Source organism: Mixophyes fleayi, chromosome 4, assembly GCF_038048845.1.
Source record: "Mixophyes fleayi isolate aMixFle1 chromosome 4, aMixFle1.hap1, whole genome shotgun sequence".
NCBI lineage: Eukaryota > Metazoa > Chordata > Amphibia > Anura > Limnodynastidae > Mixophyes > Mixophyes fleayi.
Genome location: NC_134405.1, coordinates 47,991,262 through 48,018,466, shown reverse-complemented (window position 1 = coordinate 48,018,466; position 27,205 = coordinate 47,991,262). Strand labels below are relative to the sequence as shown.

The 27,205-nt window shown below is 40.3% G+C and overlaps 1 protein-coding gene across 1 annotated transcript in view; it reads right to left on the bottom strand.

The window, feature by feature from the left end:
- LOC142150642 (adhesion G protein-coupled receptor E1-like) overlaps window positions 1–27,205 on the bottom strand; it is a 40,321-nt gene that overhangs the window by 7,850 nt on the left and 5,266 nt on the right. Inside the window, exons 5-8 of the mRNA XM_075205838.1 lie at window positions 18,987–19,109; window positions 18,226–18,413; window positions 5,669–5,836; window positions 4,856–5,050 (exon numbers count right to left, since the gene is read on the bottom strand). Of these exons, the coding sequence (XP_075061939.1) occupies window positions 4,856–5,050; window positions 5,669–5,836; window positions 18,226–18,413; window positions 18,987–19,109 (674 nt within the window). The remainder of the gene's footprint in view (window positions 1–4,855; window positions 5,051–5,668; window positions 5,837–18,225; window positions 18,414–18,986; window positions 19,110–27,205) is intronic.

Genomic DNA, 27,205 nt, shown 5'->3' with positions numbered 1-27,205 from the left:
TTTATATTCTCAAAATACATTTTACAGGTTGTTCATTTTGCACATAAACATTAAAGGAATTCCATATGTTCCAATATCTTATAACTAATAATTTGCAAACATACATCAAATCTTAAATTTGGTGAATCAATAAATACTGTACTGGTTTATATTTGGGTAATTCAGACAGTATAAATTATTTTTTGATCTCCAAACTAATGTTTCAATGAACATGGACAATTTTGCAAGATTGCAATGAACTAAATATTAAATTATTTGTTATGGGATTTTTAAAGTTGTTAAGTTGGGGGGCGATGGAGGGATGGATCAACACCATGAGAGCAGGATGTGGGGTAATGGGAGTTGTTGTGTCCGCACTGTCTAGTGTTCTTTCAAAGCAACAAAGCACTTTAAGGTTTGCTACCTTATAGTTACCTGAGGGCACTAGTTTAGATAATGTCCAGAGATGATCCCTTATGGAGTAAATAAACCCTAGAAAAACTCACTAGTGGACATCTATAAGCCCAACAAAGTCACTCTAAGGGGCAGATTCAATTAGCTGCGATATTCCTCAGATCATTGCGGCCACAAGATTTTCTTCAGAAATCTCAGTTGATTTTTCGTGCAAGGAAAAATGAGCAGAGATTTAACCATAGTAATTGTAAGAATGCAGAGCCGGGATGTTCTGAGGAACATCTTGGTTTATTGAATTCCCCCCTAAATTTACTGACAAGATCCTCTCATATTTCCCAATGATTTAACGCAATAAACAAGCTACCAAGTCAAGAGAAATCTATGCTTACCAAATGTTTTCATGTATTTGTCTGTCTACACAATCAATAAATCAATAAATAAAACTAATATACAGTCAGGGTGATGTATTTCCATTGTACTTGTATTTTCTGTGCTCTCTGTATAAACAGCCACCTACAGCTTATTCTAGAAGATGTCATGCAGCTTGTGGTCAGCAAAAACTGATATTGTTGAACTGGTGTAAGTCTTATGTATTGTTGATTATATGTAAATCACCATATAATGCCAATTTATTATTTTCACATCCATGAAAAGATGCCTCCTACATTGAAATATAAAATAATTGTGTTCAGGTTTTGGGCTCAGTGAAATTTTGATAAGTCGCTTTGACCCCTGGCTTGTTTGACTCTCCTGCTTTACAGTGTCTGCATTTCATTGCACCACTACTAATCCTGCACCTACACTTAGTGGCATATCCAGCTCTTGTGTCTGCATTCCATTACACCCTGTATGTCATCTCCGCTGTCTAGTGATAATGCTCCGCAGAACATTGCATCCTATCTCCAGTATCTCCTGTGTATCGGTCCGCAGACTATTGCATCCTGTGTGTCATCTCCATTGTCTAGTGGTAATGCTCCGTAGACCATTGCATCCTGTCTCCAGCATCTCCTGTGTATCAGCTTGCAGACTATTATACCCTGTGTGTCATCTCCACCATCTAGTGATAATGCCTCTGTAGACCACTACACTTTCTGGGCTTGCTGATCATCCTGTGCCTCGTGCCTCCAGAGTTACCTGGAGTCCTGTTACCTGTGACGCATCCTGTGCATCGTGCCTCCAAAGTCCAAGTAACCTGCAGTCCTCACACTCGTGACTTACCCGGTGCCTATTTCCTCCCGAATAACCTGCAGTTCTGACACCTGTGACTCATCCTCTCCCCCAGCCCTCTTCCACACCTCCACTTCAACCCTCCCCTATGCTCCAGGACCCTGCTAATATCTCCCCACTTCCCTCCCTTCCCTTCTACTGTGTCCTCTGGAACTCCCAATCCATCTGATAAGCCCACTGACTCTGCAACCATCAAACTTCTCGCCCTTTCTTCCTCCTTTGTCTTCCCCATCCACTGTCTTGGTCACTCCCATGACCTTGTCTGCTCTCATCTTTGTGATCTTTTGGACTTCTCTAACTTTCCCTTTCCACTCCTTGACCACCATCTCCTCTCCGTTACTCTGTCCTCTTCCCCTGCTGCCCCCCGCCTGTCACTACTCTCACTAGGCGCAATCTTGACGCTCTTGACTCTACCTCTTTCTCTTACTCTCTCGAAACTCTCCTATCCCCTCTTCCGCCCCTGGCCTTCCCTGACTAGGTGATCTCCCTCTGTAACCACTCCCTCATCACTGCCCTGGATGCCATCACCCCGGCCTCCTCTGTCCACCGTCAACTCTTGTCGCCCCAACCTTGGCACTCCAAATTTACCTGTTTCCTTCAAAAATTCACTCATGCTGCTGAGCGCCTCTGGAGGAAAGCTCATTCCCTGGCTGATTTCGGTCGCTTCATATTTATCCTCTCTTCCTACAATTCTTCCCTCTTCCTAGCTAAACAAACCTTCTTTAAATCCCTTATTTCCTCTCAGTTCTCCAATTCCCGCTGCCTTTTTGCAACGTTCAACTCCCCCCAATCCCTCTTTCCCTCTCTGCCACTGACTTTGCCTCTTTTTCTCCTCCAAAATCGAGGCCTTCAGACTTGATATCTCCTCCTCACATCTTTCTCCTGCCACCCACATCGCTCTGCCTTCCTCTAGCAACCAACTCTGGTGCTCCTTCTGCTCTACCTCCCTCATCTTTTTCTCTCCTCCATCTATCTGCAATCTGGATCCCATCCACTTTCACTTTCTTCGCTCCCTCTTCCCCACTGCCTGCTCCTACCTTGCACACCTCTTCAATCTGTTACTCTCCCCTGGAGTCAACCCCTCTTCCTTTAAAGATGCCCTCATCTCTCTCATTCTCAAAAAACCTACTCTTGACCACACCTCACTAGCTAACTAACGCCCTATTTCACTTCTATCCTATGCCTCTAAATTACTCGGTTGTCTGCATCCACCTCACCAGGCTCTTGGACACTTCCCTCATTGACCCTCTTTAATCTGGCTTCCGACCCCTCCACTCCACTGAAACCACCTTGGCCAAAGTTACTAGGGACCTTCTCTCAGCTAAATCTAAGGGTAATTTCTCCCTGCTCATCCTCCTTGATCTCTCCGCGGCCTTTGACACTGTGGACCACCCCCTCGTGTTGCAAACCCTCCTGTCTCTTGGCCTATTTGGCTCTGTCCTCGCATGGTTGACCTTTTACCTTGCCATCCGCTCCATCTCTGTATCCATTTCTGGTTCCTCCTCCCTCTCCTCCGAACTCACTGTGGGAGTCACTCAAGGGTCTATTCTTGGACCTCTACTCTTCTTGCTGTACAATACCTCTCTGGGTGATCTTATCACTTCTATTGTTCTGCAGTATCACCTTTATGCTGAGGACATTCAACTCTACACCTCTTCTCCTGATCTTTCCCCCTCTTTAATCTTTCGTGTATCCGACTGCCTTTCTGCCATCTCCTTTTGGATGTCCTCACGTTTTCTTATAATTAACATCGCTAAAACCGAGCTCATTGTCTTCCCTCATTCTAGATCTTCACCCCTACTTGAGCTCCCCATCACTGTCAACAACACTACCATCTCATCTATTCCCCACATCCACTGCCTGGGTGTCACCTTCAGAATGTCTCTCTTTTGCCCACCATATTCAATCTCTCGCCCAATCCTGTCGCTTCCAACTCCGCAACATCGCTCACATCTGGCCCTTCCTTTCTCAGGATGTCACCAAGACAAGTATCCATGCTCTCATCATTTACTGCCTTGATTACTGTAACCTTCTCCTCACCGGCCTCCCTCTCCCATCTCACCCGCCTTCATTCTATTCTTAACGCGAGAGACTTATCTTTCTTTCAAGCCACTTTTACTCTGCCTCCCCTCTCTGCTTTGCCTTACCCTGGCTCCCTTTCCCCACAGAATACTCTTTAAACTCCTAAACATCACCAACAAGACCCTCCCCCATTCCACTGCCCCTTATATTTCTAAGCTCCTCTCCATCCATACTCCCGCCCATTCCCTGCGTTCGGCCAATGACCGTCGCCTTTCCTCCTACTGATCATCTTATCCCACGCCAGAATTCAAGAGTTCTCCCATGCTGCCACCCTCCACCAGAATGACCTCCCTCCTTCCATCCCTCTGTCCCTAACTGTAGCACCTACAAACGGGCCCTCAAAACCCATCTGTTCCTCAAGGCCTACCAGCTATCCACATAACCTTATCTTTCCTTGTTCTCCTCCCCTCCCACTTTCCTGTCTCCTTTTGCACTTGATCCCCTCTACTTACTCCTCTCGTGCGTGCTGTCTGTTTCCCCTCCCTTTAGGATGTAAGCTCTTACTAGCAGGGCCCTCTTCCCTCTTGTCTCTCTACCTATTCTTCTGCTCCAACTTTACTTTACTACCTTTGTTTGGAGTTTTGAAGTCCTGGTATTATCTGTCTGATGTTCTGTACTGTATTATTTGTTTATTGTTCTGTACTGTTTTCTCTGTATGGTCCACTGCCTGTATTCTGTTCGGCACTGCAGAAATTTTGTGGTGCCCTATAAGGGTTGATAATAATAATAATAATAATAATAATAATAATAATAATAATACCAGTACCATAAGTGCCAATGTATTTGGTATCTGTTGTAATTTCCCTATAAGCAAATTTGTTTAGATTGTGATGTTGCTTGTTCCATGTGTCTGGACATCAGTAAGATTGCTGCTAACCTTCTATGGCTAGTAACGGAAATGTATTTACACTGAGGATGGGGCTACAGATGTGTAATAAGGTCAGTGACAGTGGCAGGGATCTCTAGAATAATTATAAAGGAGGGAATAGAGATCAAATAATTAAGTGTATAATTCTCTTGCCAAGCTGTCTCAGTATCAACTATGATTTGAGTTTCCATTGTACAAACCTATAGATCATTCTGCTGCTATACGAGAACCATATCAGTGACACATTACAAAAATAGGGTGAAGAATAATAGAAAAGATATTTACCGTATTCCAGATCTGACGTAGACCGAACAGAACAAGAAGTTGTCCCAGGAAGAGACATCCACATAGAACTATCAGGACAAAGGTGTGGGCGCTCATTAGAGAGCGGCATAGGATAAATGTAAGAAGAGAGAGACACAGGCAGACAAGAGACACAGTGAGGCCAATGCGAGAGATCACTTCTAAGCCAACATCCACCTGTAGATGAGAGAAAGATAGTTTCAATCACAAAGACAAGAAAGACTGGATAGTTCTGTGCATTTACACATAGACAGGATTCAAATTGCTAAGAATATCATGCAGTAGAGTCTACCAAGGTTCTTAGAGAACTGGATATTAAAGAAAATGCTGGGAGCTATAATAGAACAGAGACCCAGATGCACAGCCCTGTACTGGAGAATGGTATTGAGCCTTATATGCGACAGCTAAAGTCTATCATTTAACAAAACTTGATGGATGCAACAGTTATCCTGTAGCGCAGGACCATTATGGAGTGACCTTACAATTAACTGTATTAAAGGCTTTACCCACAAATATATCTTCTGACACACTGACTCATCACGTTATTATATCCATGAGAAAACACCATCTGAGCATATACAATAGAACCCTCAGCATTTCAACTTCCACTCTTTTTTTGTGACTTCATTCTTGATGAATTACCTGAAGACTACAGAACCAGAATAGATTACTCTCAAATATCTGAGGATTGTTAACTCGTTCATAAGAAGTCTTGCACACTGTTCAATAAATATATTACTATATCACTGTCCCTATTATATCACTAATTCCTTATATTACAATAATTTATGTTACCTGGATTTCATTGGGAGCCATTAGAACAGCAAAGGTGGAAAGGTGGTTACAGGCACAAAGCGTACTGTTCTCTATATCCGACTGCTTGGTCTTACATCCGATGCTTGACCAAACTCTCTTTTCCATATCCCAAAAGACACATCGGAGAATGAAGGAAGATTTACGATCCTAGAGGAAAAAAATTTAATGGTAATATTTAGTGGCATATGCTAGCCTAATATTACTATCAGTTTTAGACTGGTGGATGGCAGTCCAGTCTGGGGGTGATTTTTTAAATTCTCAATAAATCTTATTTTCTTGATTTAAAGTAGTCGAGGGAAGTAAGTGATTAAACAAAGAAATAAATAAAATAACGCTACCCCCTTCAGGGCAGAATCCATGAAAGATTCTCAGTGAATTATGTTTTCCACCAGCCAGTGCACATATCTCGTATATTATCTATGTAAGAAGATCTTGCAATGTGTACATCTCAGCCCTCCAGATAGGGGATATTTTTATTTTTTTCAAAATCATTTATTTCGCTGTTGAACAACGAAAATACTTTTTTTTTTTTGACAGATCAAGAAAGAATCAAAGGCTTCAGTCAAGGTACATTAAAGATTATATCTCATCATCATCATTTATTCATTTATAAAGTGTCACAAAGCTCTGCAGCATCGAACAGTGGGCATAATAAGTCACACATAAAACAAATCATACACAAAACCAAATAATACATAAAAACAGTACAAATAGGTTAATGAAGAATGTGCAGAGGCAAGACAGAGGGAAAACATGAACATGTTTGTGAGAGGTTACATCTGATGACGACTAAGGTCAAGGACTTTGGTAAGTATATTGGGGTTTAATCAAGATTTTATTTAAATTAATGGGGACATTTTTTGTATTAAAAAAAGGTGTCAGTGTAGCACATGAATATCGTTCCATGCTGGCTCCAATAGGCTTTATTGCCAAACACAACATTGCAGAGGCACTGTGCAAAATTCTCTTATCTGAAATCATGAACCTTGTGATAGAGTGACTAGATTTCTGCCAAAGTGCATTGGTATAGCTGTTTTTTTAAAGAAGTGCAGAAGCTTGCATCGGGAGAATTTAGGTTGAGCAGTCTCCTTCCTTGCTAAGTATGGAGCAAGAGCACCGATGCACCAAGTTTTGCAGAGCAGTGAAAAATCAGATGAACGGCTGGGGAGTGTGCATCTTTAAGTGTGTTCCTTGTTTTGAGGAGGAGAACATAGATATTTTGGGCCTCATTCATTAGTGATCTTATCTTGTGCAAAAGTTAAGATGCTTATTTTTAAGAAGAAACGGGGAGATAAGAGTGAAGTTAAGATGGATTTTTATCTTAACTTAAGAAATTCTTCACTTACGCAGTGGATTTTGCATCTTAGATCCCTTCTCTGAGCATGCACAGAGTGGATTTGCTTAAGATAAGCAAAAAACGGCAGATAAGATCACTAATGAATCAGGCCCTTTGACTCTACAAAATCACTTAACTTTTGCACCAATGCAAAGCTGTCAGAGATCGAGTTTAGTCTTATACTCATAAGGGGAACTATTGTGAAACGCCCTGATGCACTTCAGTGAAGAAGCCTATATTTAGGCACAGATCAAGCAAAGTAAAATAAATATTCAAACACATAAAAGTACTATATGTAAATTTGTCTTCTGTTTGCGTTTAGCATGTTTTCTGATGTGTTTATTCTAGAGATGTGCGCTGACCCTTGTGTTTCGTTTTTTAAACCGCTGTCTGTTCTAAACCAACTTCGTCGACCGGCTTTGCTACCGGTTTTGCCCAACAAACGGGAAAGGTTTTGGTTTTGAATCTGGATTTAATTAAAAATTGTGAAAAATAGGTAAAATAATGCCTAGACTAGGGGATACAATAGATGATCTGGCAGCCTTGCAAAAAAGCACTTTGGAGATCATAAGCATCTTCATTAATCTTCCAAGGTGTGATTCAGGAAAGAAGGAACATACATTATGTCTTTCAGAAATCAATTTGGCAAATCAATTGATTTCATTAAGACCTCTGATACTATGCAAGTGTCAATCTTTGGCATTAAACACTTACACTTTGATGCAGCTAAAACAGAGCATCCGTCATAGACACTTATGCTACAGAAACAGGCAACATTAATTGGATGGACAGTGGTATAAATAATACAGTTAGATATTATTAAAACTAAATAGATGAAGTTGGACTGCACCTATAATAAAAAATTTAAAGATTTTGCACACTAGTAAAGATTCAGAGAAGTAGATAGATACCCAATTGTAAAGTGTAATGTAATTTGATGCCACTATATATATAAATTTAGATGATCGATGAAGGTGGAGTGCACCCACAATAAAAGACTTCAAAACCTAAGAATAATATAAATTTGTAATGTAACAGAGCATCCATAATAGACACTTACGCTACAGAAACAGGCAGCGTTCATTGGATGGACAGTGGTACAATTAATACATTAGACATTGATAAAACTAAGTATACAAAGGTGGCCTGCACCTTCATCTGTTTATTTGCTATGCACTTATCGTTGGGTAAAGAATTCATTGGGAGCCAAGAGTAGAGCTTTCAAAAATCTTCTTTTACTATGTGCTTTTTATGCTATGAGTAAGGTAGATCTGGCTGAATAGAAATTAGTATGTGCCGTAATGCTGCCCTTATAAATAAAGCAAGGGGAATCATCAATGGTATATATTTGCAATATGTAAATATGTCATGTATATCAATATAGAATGTATATAAATATGGAATGTATAAATAATACATATATGTTATATTAGCAGGGCCGGTGCTAGCCTCCATGGCGCCCTAGGCATTTTTACAAAATCGGCGCCCCAGCCCCCCCCCCCGCAACAATCGGCGCCCTCCTCCCTCCTTCCTCCTCACCCCGTCATTCCTTACCTCACCACCTCACCACCGCCGCCTCTCTGCTCCCCTCCACTCGCTGACACTAGTGAGTGGAGGGGAGGAGACGGAGCAGAGAGGCGGCGGTGGTGAGCAATAGCCTCTTCCCCCCTCCCCCGTGCATCTGAATGCTGTACGGCGGCCGTGACAGGTATGGTCAGCGGTCGCCACACAGTTTTAAAGTAATTTTCATTCTGGCGCCCTCCAGGCGCCCTCCAGAGCCCGGCGCCCTAGGCAAGTGCCTAACCTTGCCTAATGGGAGCGCCGGGCCTGTATATTAGTGAAGTGTAAAAAATATGTAAACCAGACAGGTCAGATTGGGCAATAGTTGGCCTTCCCAGAGTTTTGTATAACTCACATTGAGGCAGATTTAGTTGCCAAACATCTGTCTTGACAAGACAATGCAATATAATATTAAAGTCCACATTCTGAGAAATTAAGAGCCACAATTTGGCATATTGGTCACCCAACCAGCAGTCAGTTGACAGATGGCAGCACTAGTAACATGCTGATACAGTTAGGTATTGCAATGAGTTACAAAAAGCACTAAAATAGGGAATTTTGGTGCAAGAATGTACTACAACAAAGACTTCAGAAGATTCTTGGGGAAAAGTGAAATAGCCAAAATCGTGCAAGATGGCATTGTCCTTGGGACAGTCCACCCACCCATATGTTGAAAAGTACAATGACATAGGTTAACAAACCAAGCACTCTAGCGACAGGCACTGTCTCTTTTGTGACTTAAATGCTTAATTTGTTTGGGCCGCCACAAAAGTCAACATGTTGGTTGTTGATTGTTCAACTGGAGATAAAATAAGGATGTTAACAAATGATAACAGTGGTTATCTTCTTCAATGGTAACCAAACATCACCCTCATTGAAGACGTCTACATCAATTACATTTTCCTTTGAATATAGAAAATACACCAAGTAGGTACCCGTTAGGCAGCATGTGTGACACATTAGAGAGGGTCAGCAGCAAATACATTGGAGAGGGTCATCAGCAATACATTGGAGAGGAGACAGCAGTGGCAATATCAGAGCTCATTAGACAGACAGCGTCGGCATCAGTAGACATGATTTAACAGATGATGAGACAAAACCCAGGTGTGATACATACATGTGTTCGACAGCTACAGGATTGACACAATATGATTGGTGGGCAGCAGAATAGACAGGGTTATAAAGTTGACAATATAATAACAACAACGGTATTATTAGGACAACAATTGAATTGTAGACAGTATTTATTAGATTGACAATTCAAATGTAGATAGTATTATTCCAAACTCTATCCCTGTCCCCTATCCCTAACCCTACCCCTATCCCTATAATAATAGTGTCGACATTTGAATTGTCTACTTAATCATACTGTCCACCATGTGATTTGGCGACCTGATAATACAATTGACATATGAATTGTTGACTGTTACACAAGCTGACAGACCAATGCCAATATGTAAAATAGTACAAGATGTAATTGTCCTTGGCCCCATCCACCCATATGTTACAAAAGGACATGCACAAAGTTCAACAAACCAAGCACTTCATCGACAGGGCCTGCCACTTTTGTGACTGAAGTGCTTGAATTGTTTGGGCCCCCACAAAAGAGAACATTTTGGTTGTTGATCGATGAACTGGACAGAATAGATAGCAGTTTAATTATTTTTTTTTCAAATCACTAATGGTCTTTTGGCTAACATTGGTCATCTTCCTCTATGTTGATGACCATATCATCACCCTTATCATCATCCTCATCACTGATGTCATGATCATCATAATATTAATTAATTCCCCTCTGGAATCTACACATTCTGTTGGTAATTGGCAGCAAGAACGGTATTCTTCATAGAGGATGCTGACTGTCATACTTGTTTCCACTTGCAAACGCTTGCTTCACAGACAATTGTGTAAAATTATGCTAAGTCGTCTTGCTTCCCTTCTGTGTCGATGTATCACCCCCAGCAGCAGCAGTTCCTACCTCTATTTATTTTGAAATGACAAAGGCCACAGATGCCTTGACAAATGTTATTTGAGTTTAGATAATACTATTTACAAACAAAAGAGGTCCATTTTTTCTTCTTCTGCCCTGGCATGATAATGCGCTTATCGTGGACATCTGCTTGTGGTAACGCTGGTGGCTGCCTTACTTCAACACAGTCATCATCGTCCTCCTCATTATCTCGTCCATGTACAACACATTTATTTTCAGATCCACAATTATCCCCCTCATCCTCTTGTACATTTGCCATAGTAGCTTCCTCAATTTCTATGGATAAATCATCATCAACACTAATACTACCCATCCTCACATTTCCAAATTATTGAGGAGTTTTCAAAAGAGGCTGCTCTATTATTATAGTGTCTGAATCTGAAATATCAGACTCACCTATAGCACTCATTGATACCCTCCATAGACTCTCCTCGGGATTCTGTGATTGTCCAAGTTGTATATTCAACCTCAGCGTTATCTTCAGGCACTGATTTGGCTGTTTTGGAAGTGTCAGTAACGGACAAACACTCTTTGCGATAAGGTGGTGCATGGGAAGTTGAGGAAGATGCTCAACTACGTTGGGCACTCTGTTTTGGAATGGCCATTCTAGTGCGTATACTAGTACCAGAAGTAGCAGGACCCCTACTAGCAAAAAGTGGACATAGTCTGAGCCTTTTCTTGCCACTGTGGGTTGTGTATGGAATGTTAGCTATCTTCCTTTTTTGGACAAACCACCACATTCATCAGAAAATTCCCTCTTAATCCTTCCACTTACATTAAGAGGAGATGTTTTCTTTGAGATTTGACAAACAGTGTTTGGATTCTGAGGATGCTTTCGTCAACTTTTCCCCGCATTACCTTTTCTAATAATAGAGGTCGTAAGTAGTACTACTGCCAGTACTGGTACTGGGCTACTCCTGATCTGTACAGTGATCTATGGTTGCCAAGAGGAGTAATGCTACTTGAATAGATTGAAGCTACTTGTAGATGCCTGCAACCACACCAGGGGGATGAGACAGGAAAAGGAAGGAATGTTATCTTACGATTCTGATGACACTGCTCCACAATATACTTCTAACAAACAAGTTTTATATTTTATTGGGGGGTTGTGCTGCTCTGAGTAAAAGACATGATCACACTGTTTACTTTTTTGGGGTGTGTAATTGCTGCTGACCCTCACACGCAAACACCCTTTTTTAATGTGGATGTCACTGAATGACCCTTTAAAAAATAGAAAAGAATAAAATATCTATGATATATAGCTTTTTTGGGGGTGTGCAGCTACTGCTGAATGTGAGAAACACCCAGATTTTTTCCCCAAAATTATTTTAGTTGTCACTGTCCCAGACAAAATAAATTTAACTAGAAAAACTTAAAATTTTAAAGAAATAAATCTGTCTGTTTTTTTGGATTCTGCTGCTAATAGTCAGACAACAAAAGCACAGTTTTTCCCAAAGAAATGAATATACTAGCTTCTATCTATCTAAATATACTAGTTGCTATCTAACTCAGTCTCGGTCTGTATATACTGTCTAGTACTAATATATATATTATAATTCTATATATATATATATATATATATATATATATATATATATATATAATATATATATATGTATATATATATATATATATATATATATATATATATATCTATGCAATGCATGAAAAACAGCCAGTAGCCACTGGTCTGTGTAAAGTGTATTTAAGATTGAAATTAAAAGCCTTTGATCAGCAAACTATTGTAGCTGACTATTCTCTACAGAATGGCTATACAATAATGACAGGATTCTACTGCTTTCCTATGTCCCTTGTTCACCCTAAAGGCTATTTTATGAGCAAAGCACTGCAGCTAACTTCCTCCCTACATGCTGTCTGTTCTAAAATAGCACTTGAGAAAATGAGTAAGGACTGTATATACAAAAGACGGCGATCCAAAACTCGCGAAATTTTGCAAATTTTTTTCCCAGAAATGACGTTTTGCCTTGTTTTGAGATCCGAGTTTGGCGGAAGAAAACAAGTCACAACTCTGTTTCAGTCAGATCCCCAACATCGGATTTTACATAATCTGGACCGCTCATGTCTGTTTTATTCCCTTTTAGATTAGTTTTATATACTTTTTATCCACCTCTGATTGGGTCTATATTTCTTTACTGCAGTTTTCCTAGCACTTATTTCCTTGGAGAACCATGTTGGCTTTCGCATACCTTTGTGTTTACTAACGGAAAGCTCTGTTGCATTTAATAATATTTTAGTTTATTACACTGATCCTGAACTCCATGTATGAAATCAGACCCTGTCAGTGATTCACATAATTGATCACTCATTTAGCTAAAGTCAGCTCTTCTAAAATCTAAAAACTTTGTTTTGGTGTGGATCATCTTTGCTACTGCCTATATATAAAACCACTCATACAAATGTTTACTAGTCTCCAAGCTCTCTTCAACAGACACATTTCATACTACATCACCATTTGTGAGAAATAAATCTAGGATTGCTTCCTTGCATGTTATTTCATTATTATTAATCCAGTGAAGCAGCAATGCTATCTATCTACTGTGCAGCTCATTAACTAATTAGTAGATGCTTGGATTGCTTGCATGGGGTATCTCTTAAATAATTAGTTAATGGACATGCCCACTTTAACAAACCAAGCACTACAGTGCCAAGGAGTGCTACTTTTGTGGCTGAAGTGATTGGTTTGTTTGGGCCCCCACAAAACAAGCTAACAATGGGCTTAAGGCACCTAAGCTGTTAATAAACTCTAATGGGACCAGATGTTTTTTGTCTTCATCCTCAGCCTCATCCTCTCCCTCATCAGTGTGTACATCATCCTCACACAATATTAATTCATCCCTGCTGGAATACACCATTACAGAAGTCTCTGTACTTTGATGTAATTGCCAGGAAAGGCCTTCCTCGAGGAAATTGTAGTTCATTTTGATGAACATCATCTTTTCCAAATTTTGAGGAAGTAGCCTCCTACGCCGATCACTGACAAGGTTCCCGCTTGTGCTGATAACTCTTTCCGAGTACACACTGGAGGGTGGGCAGCTTAGGTAGTGCAAAGCAAGATGGTACATGGGTCTCCAAATTCCTTTTCTTTCCTCCCAGTATATAAAGAACTGTCTGATGTGTCCATTTCTCTACTGTCATTAAAATAATCCTCCACCATCCTTTGGATGTTGATAGTAGGATCAGGCGGAGTTACGGCAGAGGTGTCACGATTTTTGGTCAATTCTTATAGATCAGACCAGATGTCAAAAATATTGTGCTGAGTCATCTGCATCATCCCTGGGTCTCTCTGGAAAGCTAAGTTATTTCCTAGCAGCAGTTAAGTGAGAAACTGAAGGAGGAGACGGCGCCCTGTCACGTAACACTTGAGCTGTCATCTTGCTCACCAGTAGCTCCTTGCATCTCTTCAGTTCTGCATCAGTTGGAAACAAAGAGAAGACATAGCACTTAAACCTAGGATCAAGCACAGTCGCCAAAATGTAGTTATCCGATTTCAAGATTTTGATAACTCTTGGATCCTGGCGAAGAGAATAAAGTACTTGATCTACAAGACCGACATACTTAGCATAATTGCTTTGTTTCAGCTCCTCCTTCAGTTTCTCAAAGTGGTTTTACAAAAGTCTAATTTAGGGAATCACTTGGCTCAAGCTATTAGTGTCTGAACTCACTTCACAGGTGACTACTTTGAATGGTTTCAGCACCTTGCACAACATGGAAAGTATTCTCCACTGCGCTTGAGTAAAATAAATTCCCCCTCCTTTCCCAATGTCATGGCTTGTGGAGTAAGCGTGGATGGCTTTTCATTGTTCTTCCATCCACAGAAGCATATACAGGGTGAAACTTCACCTTCTTACCACCTCTTGCTTCAGTTGGTGGCAGGGCAAATTAAATTGTTCTTGTAGCTGCGACAATCTCCTCTCCTACATGCTGTTGCAGAATGCCAGAAATGTCCAGATATTTTACAGGCCACAGACAGCATCTCCTGCACGTCCCTGTCTTTTTTCAAAAAGTTCTGCACCATCAAGTTTATTGTGTGAGCAAAACAGGGAATGTGGTGGAATTCACCCAGCTGTAATGCTCTCACAATATTGGTGGCGTTATCAGAAATGACATACCCTGAGGAGAGTCCAAGCGGGATAAACCATGTTGCAATGACATCCCTTAGTTTTTGTATCAGATTGTCAGTTGTATGCCTCTTAGTGAAGCCGGTGATACATAGAGTAGCCTGCCTCTGACAAATGTGACGTACTTGGGTACATGCTGCTGCTGTTCTTGCTGGTGAAGGCGAATAACCAACCCAGTGGACTGTCACAGTCAAATAATCTTTAGTTTGCCCAGTTCCGCTGGTCCACATATCTGTGGTTAAGTGTACAGTGGTTAGAATGGCATTTTGTAGCCCAATAATTACATTTTTATGAACCTTCTTGAACAGGTGAGGAATAGCTTTTCTAGTAAAACTATGTCGTGATGAAATTTGGTAACGGGACAGAAGACCTCAAGTAACTGTCTAAAACCAGCTGCCTTAATAGTGGATATTGGACGCAGATCTAATACTAGCATAGTCGCCATGGCGTCTGTGATCCGCTTTGTGACTGGGTGACAGCTTTTATACTTGCTTGCTCTTACAAAGGATTGTTTAACAGTCAATTGTTGTAAACTACAAGTAATCTTCTTTTTGGTCTGCTTCTGGGATGAAGATTCACCCCCAGCAGCAGCAGCAACAGCGGGACAAACGCTCAAGAATTCTTCTGAGGAATCCTGGATAATGCAGGAGTCATCTAGCCTTAGCAACTTGGATGCAGGACTAACTCGGATCACTACATATGATATTGATAAGGAGGGTGTTGTGGGTGTAGATTGCAAGTGCTGGGATCTAGCTGAGAGAAGGGAGCTAGCTGATGCTGGACTGCTTGTTGTTATTTTAATAACATAAGTTTCAGATTTTCCCAACAGCTTGCCATGAACTCGCTTCAAATGGCGTAACATGGATTAGGTTCCTAGAGGGTTAACTGTGGCTTTACAAATGCTACAAATGGCTAGACAACTTTTGTCAGGATTTGGGTAAAAACAATTCCACACATAATTTTTTGGTCTTATGCCCAGGCATGACAATAACCTTCTTATCACGTGCAAGAACTGCTTCCACTGGTGCAGGATTTACACAAACAACATCATCCCCATCAACATCTTCATTAGCGCAGTCATCAGCTACATAAATATCACCCTCATCCTGTTGCAATTTCAAAGTGATATGCTCAATTTTTTTATCACTGTCTACACTTGGGCTGCTCATCCACACATCTGCAGAAATGCTGAATGGAGGTTTCTTTATGAGTACAGTATCAGAAAGGTCAGGCTCACACATATCACTCGTGGATAGACTCTCCTCAGGGATTTGTGTAATTTCTGAATCTGAACATACAGTTTCTTCTAATGCCCTACTGTTTTCTTCCAGCTCGGCCTTTACACGTAAAAGTATTTGGGCACCACTTTTTGAATCAGAATGACAAGGTCTTGCATTGTTATGACTGACATTACAAGAAGATGCCTCAGTGACAGTTGCAGAACTAGCACTCATAGAGAAAGGCAAATGCTTGATTCTTTCCTTGACACTGCGTGTGAAGAATGGCATGTTGAGAATTTTCTACAGTTAACTTTGACTTGATTACAGGTGTTTTATTCTTTACCAAGGTAATAGGTGTTTTTTTTACATTTTTGTTTCCCTGACTTAAAAACACTATGCCCTTTAACATAGGCTTTAGCAGAGGAAGTAGAGAGAGATTACTATCATCACGACTGGTGCCAGCAGCTACTTGGTGCTCCTGGTCTTCTGTGGACTGATATGAATCCATTTTGATGACAATGTAGAATATGACTGTAGACTTTTAAGAACAGCCAGCCCTATTATTTGAATTTCTGTTTCAGCACTGAACACTGCCACCTCTCCTGTTTGTGGGCGAGTTATGGCACTGTAGAATGTCACTCGGAGTCTTTGAAAAACACTGCCAGCCCTATAATTTGTTTTTCAGCACTGAACAATGCCACCTCTCCTGTTTCTGGGTGAGCTATGGCACAGTAGAATGTCCCTGGAGACTTTTAAGAACACTGCCACCCCTCCTCTTTCTGTTCTAGCTATGATGCTGCCCAACTGCACTAAAGACTGCCAAGAACCCTGCTATCCTTTCTGTGCCTCTCTGGAGGGCAGTACTTATACAATCCAAAACTCCGAAAACACGACAATGGCATTTTGCCTCATTTTCACTTCCAAGTGCGCGCCAAAGTACCATCGGCTATGTTCGGGTGGGCTCGGTTTTCCGAAAACTGAGCCCGAGCATCTCTAATTATTATCACTTTGTTTTTCATTGACATCTCAGTAATTTCCTGTATTCAGTCAATCTCTCTCCAATTTGAGAGTGCCCATTTGTTCTAGATATCCTCTTGTTTTTAAAACACTGTCTTTCCACACTAAACACTGTCTTCCCATACTATATTGATACCATTGATACAGTGTTAAAGTGTCTATTGCAAATAACCCTTGATATTCTTTTCTTAAATAAACTCTCTTCTCAACATATACCTTAAATAATTGAAACCAGACATCATTGTGGCAAAATAAAGGAGTTTATTTTAGGACCAAAAACACCGTATGGTGAAGGAGAAACAGCTGGCAATACAGCAAGCTCCAAAATCAATTATCCCAGGCAATCCAGAACCTGCAACCCCTATGGGCTGAAAGAAGCACAACCGCAAGTTAGTCCCAGGGGCAGTACTTTCACCAAAACTATAATGGACTCTCTGAAGGAAAACAGGTTCAGAACGCCCCAAACGTAATGTGTGCTCACCGAGCATTGGCTGTTGACTGCACAGTGTTTTCTGGCAAAAACAAAACAAACCATACAGGACTCCCAAAAATGATGACAACCAGTCAGGAACTGTCAGAAAAAGAAGAAATGCACTCACAAAATCAGCACCAGGGCCCAGAAAAGATAAAAAAGCCACATCAGGTGAGCATGGCCCGAGGACCAGTGCCAAAGATCCATCCAAACCAGGGAGGGTGGGCAGGCAATTTCCTGGATCCTAGATGCAGATTCCTTCTCAGCCAAGTAATTTTATGGACTGAATCTTGGCCCTCCCCTAGTGACACTACCAATGTGCGTACCCACACCCCTTGCCTGCTCCTTAACCCTTCAGAGAGGTGTAACTTCTGAATACTTATGAATACAACCTCAGCTTTTAATTTCTCTTGTGCTTAATTTAGCCATCAGTTCTTAACCTTTCTCCATCCTATGAACAGTCCAATCTTCTGAGAAAGCTATCTGCATGATTGACTTTTGGAGTTTAGTGCAGGAGAGTAAACGGAGCTCTGTCAGCCAATAAAAGACCTGGCTAATAGAAACTGAATTTCAGGTGCACCTTTTTTCTTCCTAGATGCATCATCTCTCCAGTCGACCGTGGCAGCAAGCTGCTCCCACCTCTGCTGGGGTGACTACTACATCAAGTTGAGTTCCCTCTCATGTTTTGAAACCATCCCAGGACTTTACTAACCACACACTCGCATAATAAGTACATGAAAATTACACATGAGCATCTATACAGACACACAATCTACAATTTCTGTTACTCTACTGTACTGACCTTCATGTGTTTGAGGTAGAAGGACACTGGAGGGTCCAGGATTTCTTTATTGGGACTTGTGATGGCTCCACTAACCACCAGGGAAATGATCTCTTGTTCACCTTCATGATCAGGGTCTCCCAATGCTCCAAGGGCACTGCTATTTAACATGGAATCTAGGCCTTTATAGGTGACAAAAATGGCTCCATCTGGCAAGTACATAAAAATTATAGACTAATATGATAAGACAGGAATTATAGTCCAGTCATTATTAAATATATGATTTTTTTTTTATTGAAAGCCTGAGTATCAGTGCTCTCGTGCCCAAGTGAACGAAAAAAAAGTGCAAAAACTTTAAAAAACGTGCACAAGGGATGCAGAACTGGCCCTCCTCAATAAAGGAAGGGCCCTAGTCCCCGACTCCCGGATCCATAAGGACCCTTAGGGGGCAAGGGTCTTCAGACCCCCTTCGCCGCAAGGCTAGGGGGCTCCCTTTAGTCCTTGGGATCCGCCGAAGCTTCACCCAGGGCTCAGCAACTGTCCACCCCCGGAAGGGAGGACCAACAATGTTTTTTTCAGGGGGGCCGGAACCTAATGGCCTCACAGCCCCCCCTAGATCTTCGGGGGTATAGAGCCCTAAGGACCTATCCGCACCCTAAAATCCGTGAACAAAATATAGAAAAAAGTGTAGTGACAAACAGGTGAGAAAAATAAATAGTGCCGTGCAATTATTAAATATATAATGCACCACTTTAAGAACAAACCACACTTTTCATATTTACCAGTTTTTCTGCTCACAATTGGACATGGAACCTTCATAGTGTTGCCCAGAACAATTAAGGTGACAGAAGTTTTAGAGGAAGTTTCACCACCACAGATGTTCAAGGAAACCTTCATCTCAACCTCTGTGAAATGAAAACATAATCATTGGATATCCACAATAATATTCTTGTATGAAATAGATTGTGAATGTGAAGGATAGAAATTGTAATTTTGTCTGCATGTAAATGAAGAGAACTACATACCCCAGAGAAACAGACCACATATTTTGCATTGCAGATTCAATTTTCAGGATATAAATGCACTATAACTAAATCAATTGGGTGTGGCTTAGGTAGATCTGGGTTGGTTTGGGAGTGGCTTGGACAGTTCAGGAATATTGGGAAGTATATTACTATAACTTGTAGTGACATTTTGGGCACCCATCCACAACAACAGGTGTAAAGAATTTAGATTTGGGCATATTAAGTATTACAGTATTGTTGTTGTTTCATTAAAAGCTAAATCAGGAGAAGTTCTTGACCTGTGGGTCACAAAACCAATCTGCACTTGTGGATTGCATGCTCCTGTTTTATCAAAAATTTATGCACTACAAACAAGTCAAAAGTTAATTAATGTTTTAACATATAAAAACAAAGAATGTTGCCAGCTGATTGTCTCCAACTGACCTATGTTCTCTGTCTATCATTTTGTACAAGCAGGGCCGGTGCTAGGGCCCGTGGCGCCCTAGGCACATTTTCAAAATCGGCGCCCCCACCCTGCACACTTACAAAATAGAGTGTAAGTGTGCAGGGTGGGGGCGCTGATTTTGAAAATGTGCGTCTTTTCTTACCTGCTTCTAACTTGCCTCCTCTCTGCTCCCCTCCACTCACTGATACTGTCGGGCCGTGATGATGATGTCACGCTCGACAGTCAGTCAGTGAGTGGAGGGGAGGAGACGGAGCAGAGAGGCGGCGGTGGTGGTGAGCAATAGTCCCTCCCCCTTCCTCCCTGTGGATGTATCTGAAGCTGTGCGGCGGCCGTAAAAGGTATGGTCAGCGGTTGCCACACAGTTCTAAAGAAATTTTTAATCTGTGGCGCCCTCCAGAGCCCGGCGCCCTTGGCAACTGCCTAACCTTGCCTAATGGGAGCGCCGGGCCTGTGTACAAGTACTACACCATGTTTTCTATCAGTTATATCCCAGGTTTATTCCTCGATAATGAGAGGTGAAATTCTATTGAAGAAAGAGACATGGTTGTCACTTTGCCTCCTAACCCTAAATTCCTCCCTCTACCTACCACTGTCTGGCTGCAGTCATCATAAATGAATTGAAAGCAAGAAGAAGACCTCAGTGATATACATCACTGCACTTTACCTCTTGCAGTTCTTATGAGAAGCACATTGACTGAGGCAGGGACCAGAGCTCCTTTGGTCTCACTGTCATTTACTGTACTCCTGACAAGATGACTGCAGCCATAGTGATATGTATCACTGTTCACTTCCACCGGCAGATACATATGGAATGTGTAGTTTTAGCTAAGCAAAAAGTCTTTAAATAGGTACCTGCCTCCTGACTACTAAGGGATACCTGGGCCAATAGCAGGGAGCTACTGTTCTTTATATAATTAGTAGTATGTGTGTTGCCAACCACATAATAGCTGCTGCACAATGCACACTTATAAAGCAGCCTTTACAGCAAAAATGAATGACTCAGTTCCAATTAGCACAAATTAGATACTTGAGGTCAGATACTCTGACCCTTATCAGACACAACTTAAAATATTTTGTTAACACATTACAAAAATGTTGTGTATTATTATTAAATAATGTTGAATCTCTCAATTCACATACTGGACAGATGGTTCCTAGACATACAGAGAGAGGTGTGTGTGTGTGTGTGTGTGTGTGTGTGTATATGTGTGAAGCACAATATCCTTCTTACAATAGTGCACAGTTATATTGGGTAGGATCTTAGAATGGACAAATCCCAATTGTGATAAACAATGGGTTATGATAGAGGGGTCACATCTACCCTCCTTGACCAGATACACCCCATGGCTGAGTTAATTACCTTCTATTAAACACCCCACAATTGGCCTCACCATCACTAGGTCATCAAAATTATGAACACTCACCTATATTTCTTTACCCATCTCACCCATGTCCCCTATATTTAATAATCCCTCATTCCCTCCGTGTAGCCCTGATATTACATTCAAGGCTTGGGTTCAGGCAGGGATCACACGTGTCGGCCAGCTGATTGATTGCTCAGGTGTGTCTCTCTTTAAGGAAATCCAGACCAAATGGGACTTACCAAACTCAGAAAAATGGAGATACTTTTGAAATTAAACACTTCCTGGTCTCGGATCTTCCCCATATGTCTACAACCAGAAATCTGACAGAATTCGAAATTATGTGCTCAGCCGCAAATAATCCTTCACATTTACTCTACAATATCTATACACTTCATATAGAAAATGTATTTAGCTCCATGCCCAAATTTACTACGACTTGGGAACAGAACCTAGGTGACCTGATTTATAAGGAAGACTGGCCAGTTATTTTCAAGACCAATCATGCAAGTTCAGTCAGTGTATCTGTAGTAGAAATCCATTATAAAGTACTTACTAGATGGTATTGGTCTCCTACCCAATTTGCAAAAATCAACCAATAAATACCTAATTCCTGCTGGAGATGCCAGAATGCTCTTGGAAACTCTTTACACATTTGGTGGGATTGTACAATACTCGTACCTTCTGGAATCAGATTATTGAAATCTCAACCGAAATATTGAGATATGAAGTACCCAATAATCCTGCCTTCAGGCTACTTAACAAAACTAATATTTCAATATCCAGATTCAAAACATCTATCTTGAAACACCTTATTTCAGCAGCCAAAGCAGTAATACCAATCCAGTGGAAATCATCCACCCCTCCATCTATCCGAGATTTGTTCCAAAGACTTGAATTTTATAGAACCATGGAGGAATTCACATTATCCACAACTGATAAGTTTACAGAATATTTCGCCTTTTGGTACCCCTGGCTCTAATTTTAAGATTCTGAAAAATTCACTTTCCTATCTATCCAGCAAACACATCTTCATGATGACTCTTAAACCACACCAGATCCCGCTGTGCTCGCGAGAACGTTCCTGAAACGGAAACACTAAGTCGCGGAGTGCGCATGCGCAAGGAAGAAGATGCGGCCGCGTCCATCTCCCCGGACCGAAGAGTCACCCAATCGAAGGAGAAAACACTGAGGGTCGGCACCTTAGGAAAATCAACTACAGGGTAAGCGATCCCTCGGATATATTACCGAGTAACCAGTGTGTCTCCATAACGATAGACTGATAGCAGAAACCCTCAATGCTGGATATAGTGTTGAAATGTGAAGTGACCATTTACTAGAGATAATCTCTTAGTCATATCAGCAAGGAAACGGCATTTTGGGACATCTTACCACACAGTTTGGAATGGATCAGCAATCAGTTGTAGAAACAAGTTGCAAGCTATCTGGCTTGGATGCTGTACACGCAAAACCATTGACTGTATGAAGAGTGACCTACATAATAACATACTTACCTGCTCATCGCAGGATTGAATACATATGGATATATGTGTCATAATGCTTTGGTCTTCTATTTGTTAACCGGAACTTTGTATATCGGGACACCTGTTCAATTATCTTGATATTTGACCAACATATACTTGTGGTATAATTACAAGCAGTTCTGCTTTGAACTTCAAACACATATACTACGGACTGCACCAAAAGTCTTGTAAACGGATTATGCTCAATTTTGAAAAAAGATGAAATCCTTTCCAAACTACTCTCTGCGAATCCAGTAATCACATTTAGGAAGGCACCAAACCTAAAACAAAAGATGGTAACTAGTCATCTACCGAAAATGATGAAGAACACCTCCAATTGGTTAAGGGATGCTAAACGAAAACATGGATTCTTTCACTGTCTCAATTGCAAATCATGTAACATCACGAAACACGAGGGAACCAAAGGAATAGTGGAATTCACTTCCCAAGCTTCATCTAAATCATTCCGTATACAAGAACATATCTCATGTAACTCCATGGGAGTAATTTAGCTAATCACCTGTCCGTGTGGCCTACAGTATGTAGGTAGAACTTTTAGGAAACTAAAAACAAGGATCAACGAACATGTGAGAAACATTAAGATCGGATTAGAAATCCATCATTTATCCAACCATTTTAAAACCACGCACCATCAAGATCCATCAGGATTAAAGTTTCTAGGGAGCAAACTTGTTCAGAAACCCTGGAGAGGAGGGGATTTTAATAAACTACTCAATCAAGAAGAAGCAAAATGGATTTTTAATTTAAGCACTTTATCACCAATGGGCCTTAATTCAGATTTTGAGTTAACCTCTTTTCTTTAAATAGGTGTTTTCCTATATTTTATAGTTCCACATAGGACTAGTATGCATTTTATCTAGATTTATTGATATTCCTCATTTTACATTTAAACTGTTTAGAATACATTTATAATTACACTTCAAATGCAGACCCTTCTAATATTTGTGGTAACCACTCAACATTTTTGGGTTAACTCTCCATTACATGCCCATTCAGTAATCCAAAAACACATTAGATATGGAATGATTTCCATTTCACACCAGCGCTGTGACAGTTAAACAATTAGAAAGAAATCTGTCTGGGTTGCTATATAAGGTATTACCCAACCAGCGCTGTGACAGATTAAGCAGTTAGAAAGAATTCCGTCTGGGCTGCAATACAAGGCATTATCCAACCAGCGCTGTGACAGTTAAACAGTTAAAAAGAAATCCTTCTGGGACGCTATAAAAGGCACTACTCAACCCTCATTGGATTACCCCTGATGAAGTCCGAGTGACGAAACGCGTAGGGTTCCAATGAGAGTTGAGATCGGTTACCGGGACAACAGAACCCGGAAGTAGCGACGGAGATACAATCGCGCTATAACGTGGCAGCAGGAGCCTAGTCGCGTCTAAAAGACACCTTTATGTGCATTGTCATTCTTACTAAATGTAAGTGCAATTTTAATGTTGTTTATTAAATACACTTTTGATTGGAATACTACACCATTTGGGGACTTTTTTCTTCTTTTACCTTCCGTTTGGTGGTTGGGACAACTGAATTTGGAAGCCTATATGGAGACATGACCGCGATGTAACGTGCTTCGCGTGTGAAAGATACCTTGATGGGATTTGTTACCCTTACCAAATGTAAGTGTATTTGATTATTATTCACACATATAAACTTTTATTGGAATACTACACCATAAGAGATTCCCCTTTTCTCCCTGTCTTCCGCATATTTATGAACTGTATGGTGGATCCGGAGAGGAACGGATGAGAGTTTATTGAGTGACTATTTGGAACTATATTCAGATGACCTGAACAGACTGTATATTGGGATTTTATTCACTTTATACTGTGGACGTTGAAGTGCATTTTGTATATATTTTTATATATTTTATACACTATATATTGTATTTTTTATATTTATATTTATTTATTTTACATGCCATCATATAATCCATTTATGTTGTGATATTCAGAAAACCTGTTCATTTCATTACCCTCCCAGCTGCGCCTAATTCCAAATTTCTGATTATGCTCAATTGCCTGTCCCTGAGGACTTGATGTATATGTATGTATGTAAAATGATTATTTGATTTTATATATCAGTGCACTGATTCATACATGTTGTAATATATACAATGTATTGAAATAATACTCTGTGTTTTATTATACACCATCTTGGCGCCTTTGGATATCCCCGTTGTTTCACACCTATACGAACCAATGTTCAGAACCCCCAGAATGATGTTACTAACCTTCTGATTAACCTTGGAGACACTTTCCCCTTCCTCCTACCTTTACATTCTTTATTTCTCTTCCCTCTTCCTTCCTTCTTAATATTGACATCATAAAATATATTTGATTATCTCATTAAGCCATAATGTACTTTACCTTGATAATTTACCAACTTTGTATGTAATTGTGGTACAGTTACTATAGATATCTTTAAAGCTAAATAAAGAAAAAATACATACAAAAGAAGATGATTCAGGAAAAAAAAATGCTGTGTAATTTGCCCCCTTCAACAGGACTAGTAGCCAGGGTTAGGTGAAAATGGTGAGAGATGAAGGAATCAACCCCCCCCCTCCATAGAGGGTGAACAAAGACCTAGATTTCAATTCAGTGAAAATTAAACTTGTAACACAAGATTTTAATGTGCTGCAAAGCTATCATATATGTAAGAATATATCACTGGCAAAACAAGTTTTCTAATTCCCCTCTAAACAGTGAGGAGACATCTAAAAGAAGATTCTGCAACGTTAGTAACAACTAAACTTTTCTGTCCTATGTCTGCTCTTTAATGAGTAGATTTGTGCTGCAGCAAACATGTTAGTGCATCGCTCCAATCCTGACCTCACTACTCGATAAAATAATAGGAGACTGAGACCACGGCAGTTAACAACTATTGAAATCCATTATTTACTGATAGTTTAACTTCAAACTATGATATGTTAATGAATATATGTTGCCTCTAGATACATGTAAAACAATATCAGTCAGTACAGAGTGGTGCATGGATTTACCAAAATATGAACCATGAAGGCATTTCTTTGAAATTCCTATTTCTAAATACCTGTCTAGAGAGCATCCAGGTTTTGATTCTGTCTCCAAGATTCTCATCTAGGCATATGGCTTTTCCTGATTCACACCTAGTGGTTATTTTATGTTTACAATACCTATTGAAAGGAAGTCAATTAGGAAGTATAATACTTGATCAAAACAATTGAGGTCTAGCATCTGTATATCTTAAGCTTGTCTCCTCACAAAGAGTCCGCTCAACCTAATTACCTTCTACTGGGCTAATTGACCAAATGTTTTAAAAAGGAAATAAATATTTATCTGAGGGGAAAATCAGGTTCACTTCTATGTATCAATGCAATATTTTATTTGGGCCCTGACATTTAATATTCTATTTCCTCATAACAGATGTATACTCTCATCCTGACAATTACTACTCATCCTCACATTTCCAAAGTTATGCGGTCGACGGCTAGACATTTATTTGGTTGACATTCAACATTCAACAGTTCAAATGTCAACAGTATCATTAGGTCGGCAATTCAAATGTATACAGTATTATATGGTTAGGATTAAGGACAGAGTTAGGGATAGGGATATGTTTAAGGATAAGGTTAGGGATAAGGATAGGGATATTATTGTCAACCTAATAATATTGTGTACATTTGAGTTGTTGACCTAATAATACTGTCTACATTTCGATTATCAACCTAATAATACTGTTAACATTTCAATTGTTGACCTATTAATACTGTTGATGTCATTATTGTCAACTTGCCTATTTATATTATGGTGTCAACAATATAAATGTTGATCTGCCAAACTTATGTATCACACCCTTTCCATATGGTTGCGAATTTTTGGAAGGAACTTTCCTACAATTACAGTGTCAGAATCTAAAATGTCAGACTCACATATAACACTTGTGGATACCTTTAGACGCTGCTCAGGATTCTGTGAATGCCCGATTTGTTCTTCAGCCTCAGTGTTTTTTTTTACATGCACTTATGTGGCTATTTTGAAGGTGACAGACCTACACTTAGGGTGAGAAGATGGTACATGTGAAGTTACAGAAGGTGCATTACCATGTTGGGCACTCGCTTTTGCAATGGGTATTCCAGTATGTGTAAGAACAGTAGCAGGACCACTACTAGCAAAACATGGTCATGGTCAGAGCCTTTCTTGACACTGTGTGTGATGTATAGAATTTTAGCTATTTTCACTTTTTTTTTACAAATCCCCACATTCATCAGTAACTTTACCTTTAATATTTACATCGAGATATGATGTTTTTTGAGAATGACAAATGTTTGAATTTAGAGCCCTTTCTTACAGTTTCTTCCCATGTGACCTTTTCTACTCTCGGTTTCACTGACTTCACTAAGAAGCATATCGCTGTCAATCTTTTGGAAACACTCAGGAATGTCATAGCAAAATAACTCACCCTGATAAGACTCTCCAAAGGATTCCTCATTGCCAATAAAGTGGCGAACATATTGAGTGCATTATGACTCTGTGAATTTCAACGTGTACCATGCTTTACACATAACTTGGTTGTACAGAATCTCTTAAAACATGAGGGATGGGTGTAGGAGATGCTGTTATGACCCGAAAACTTTCT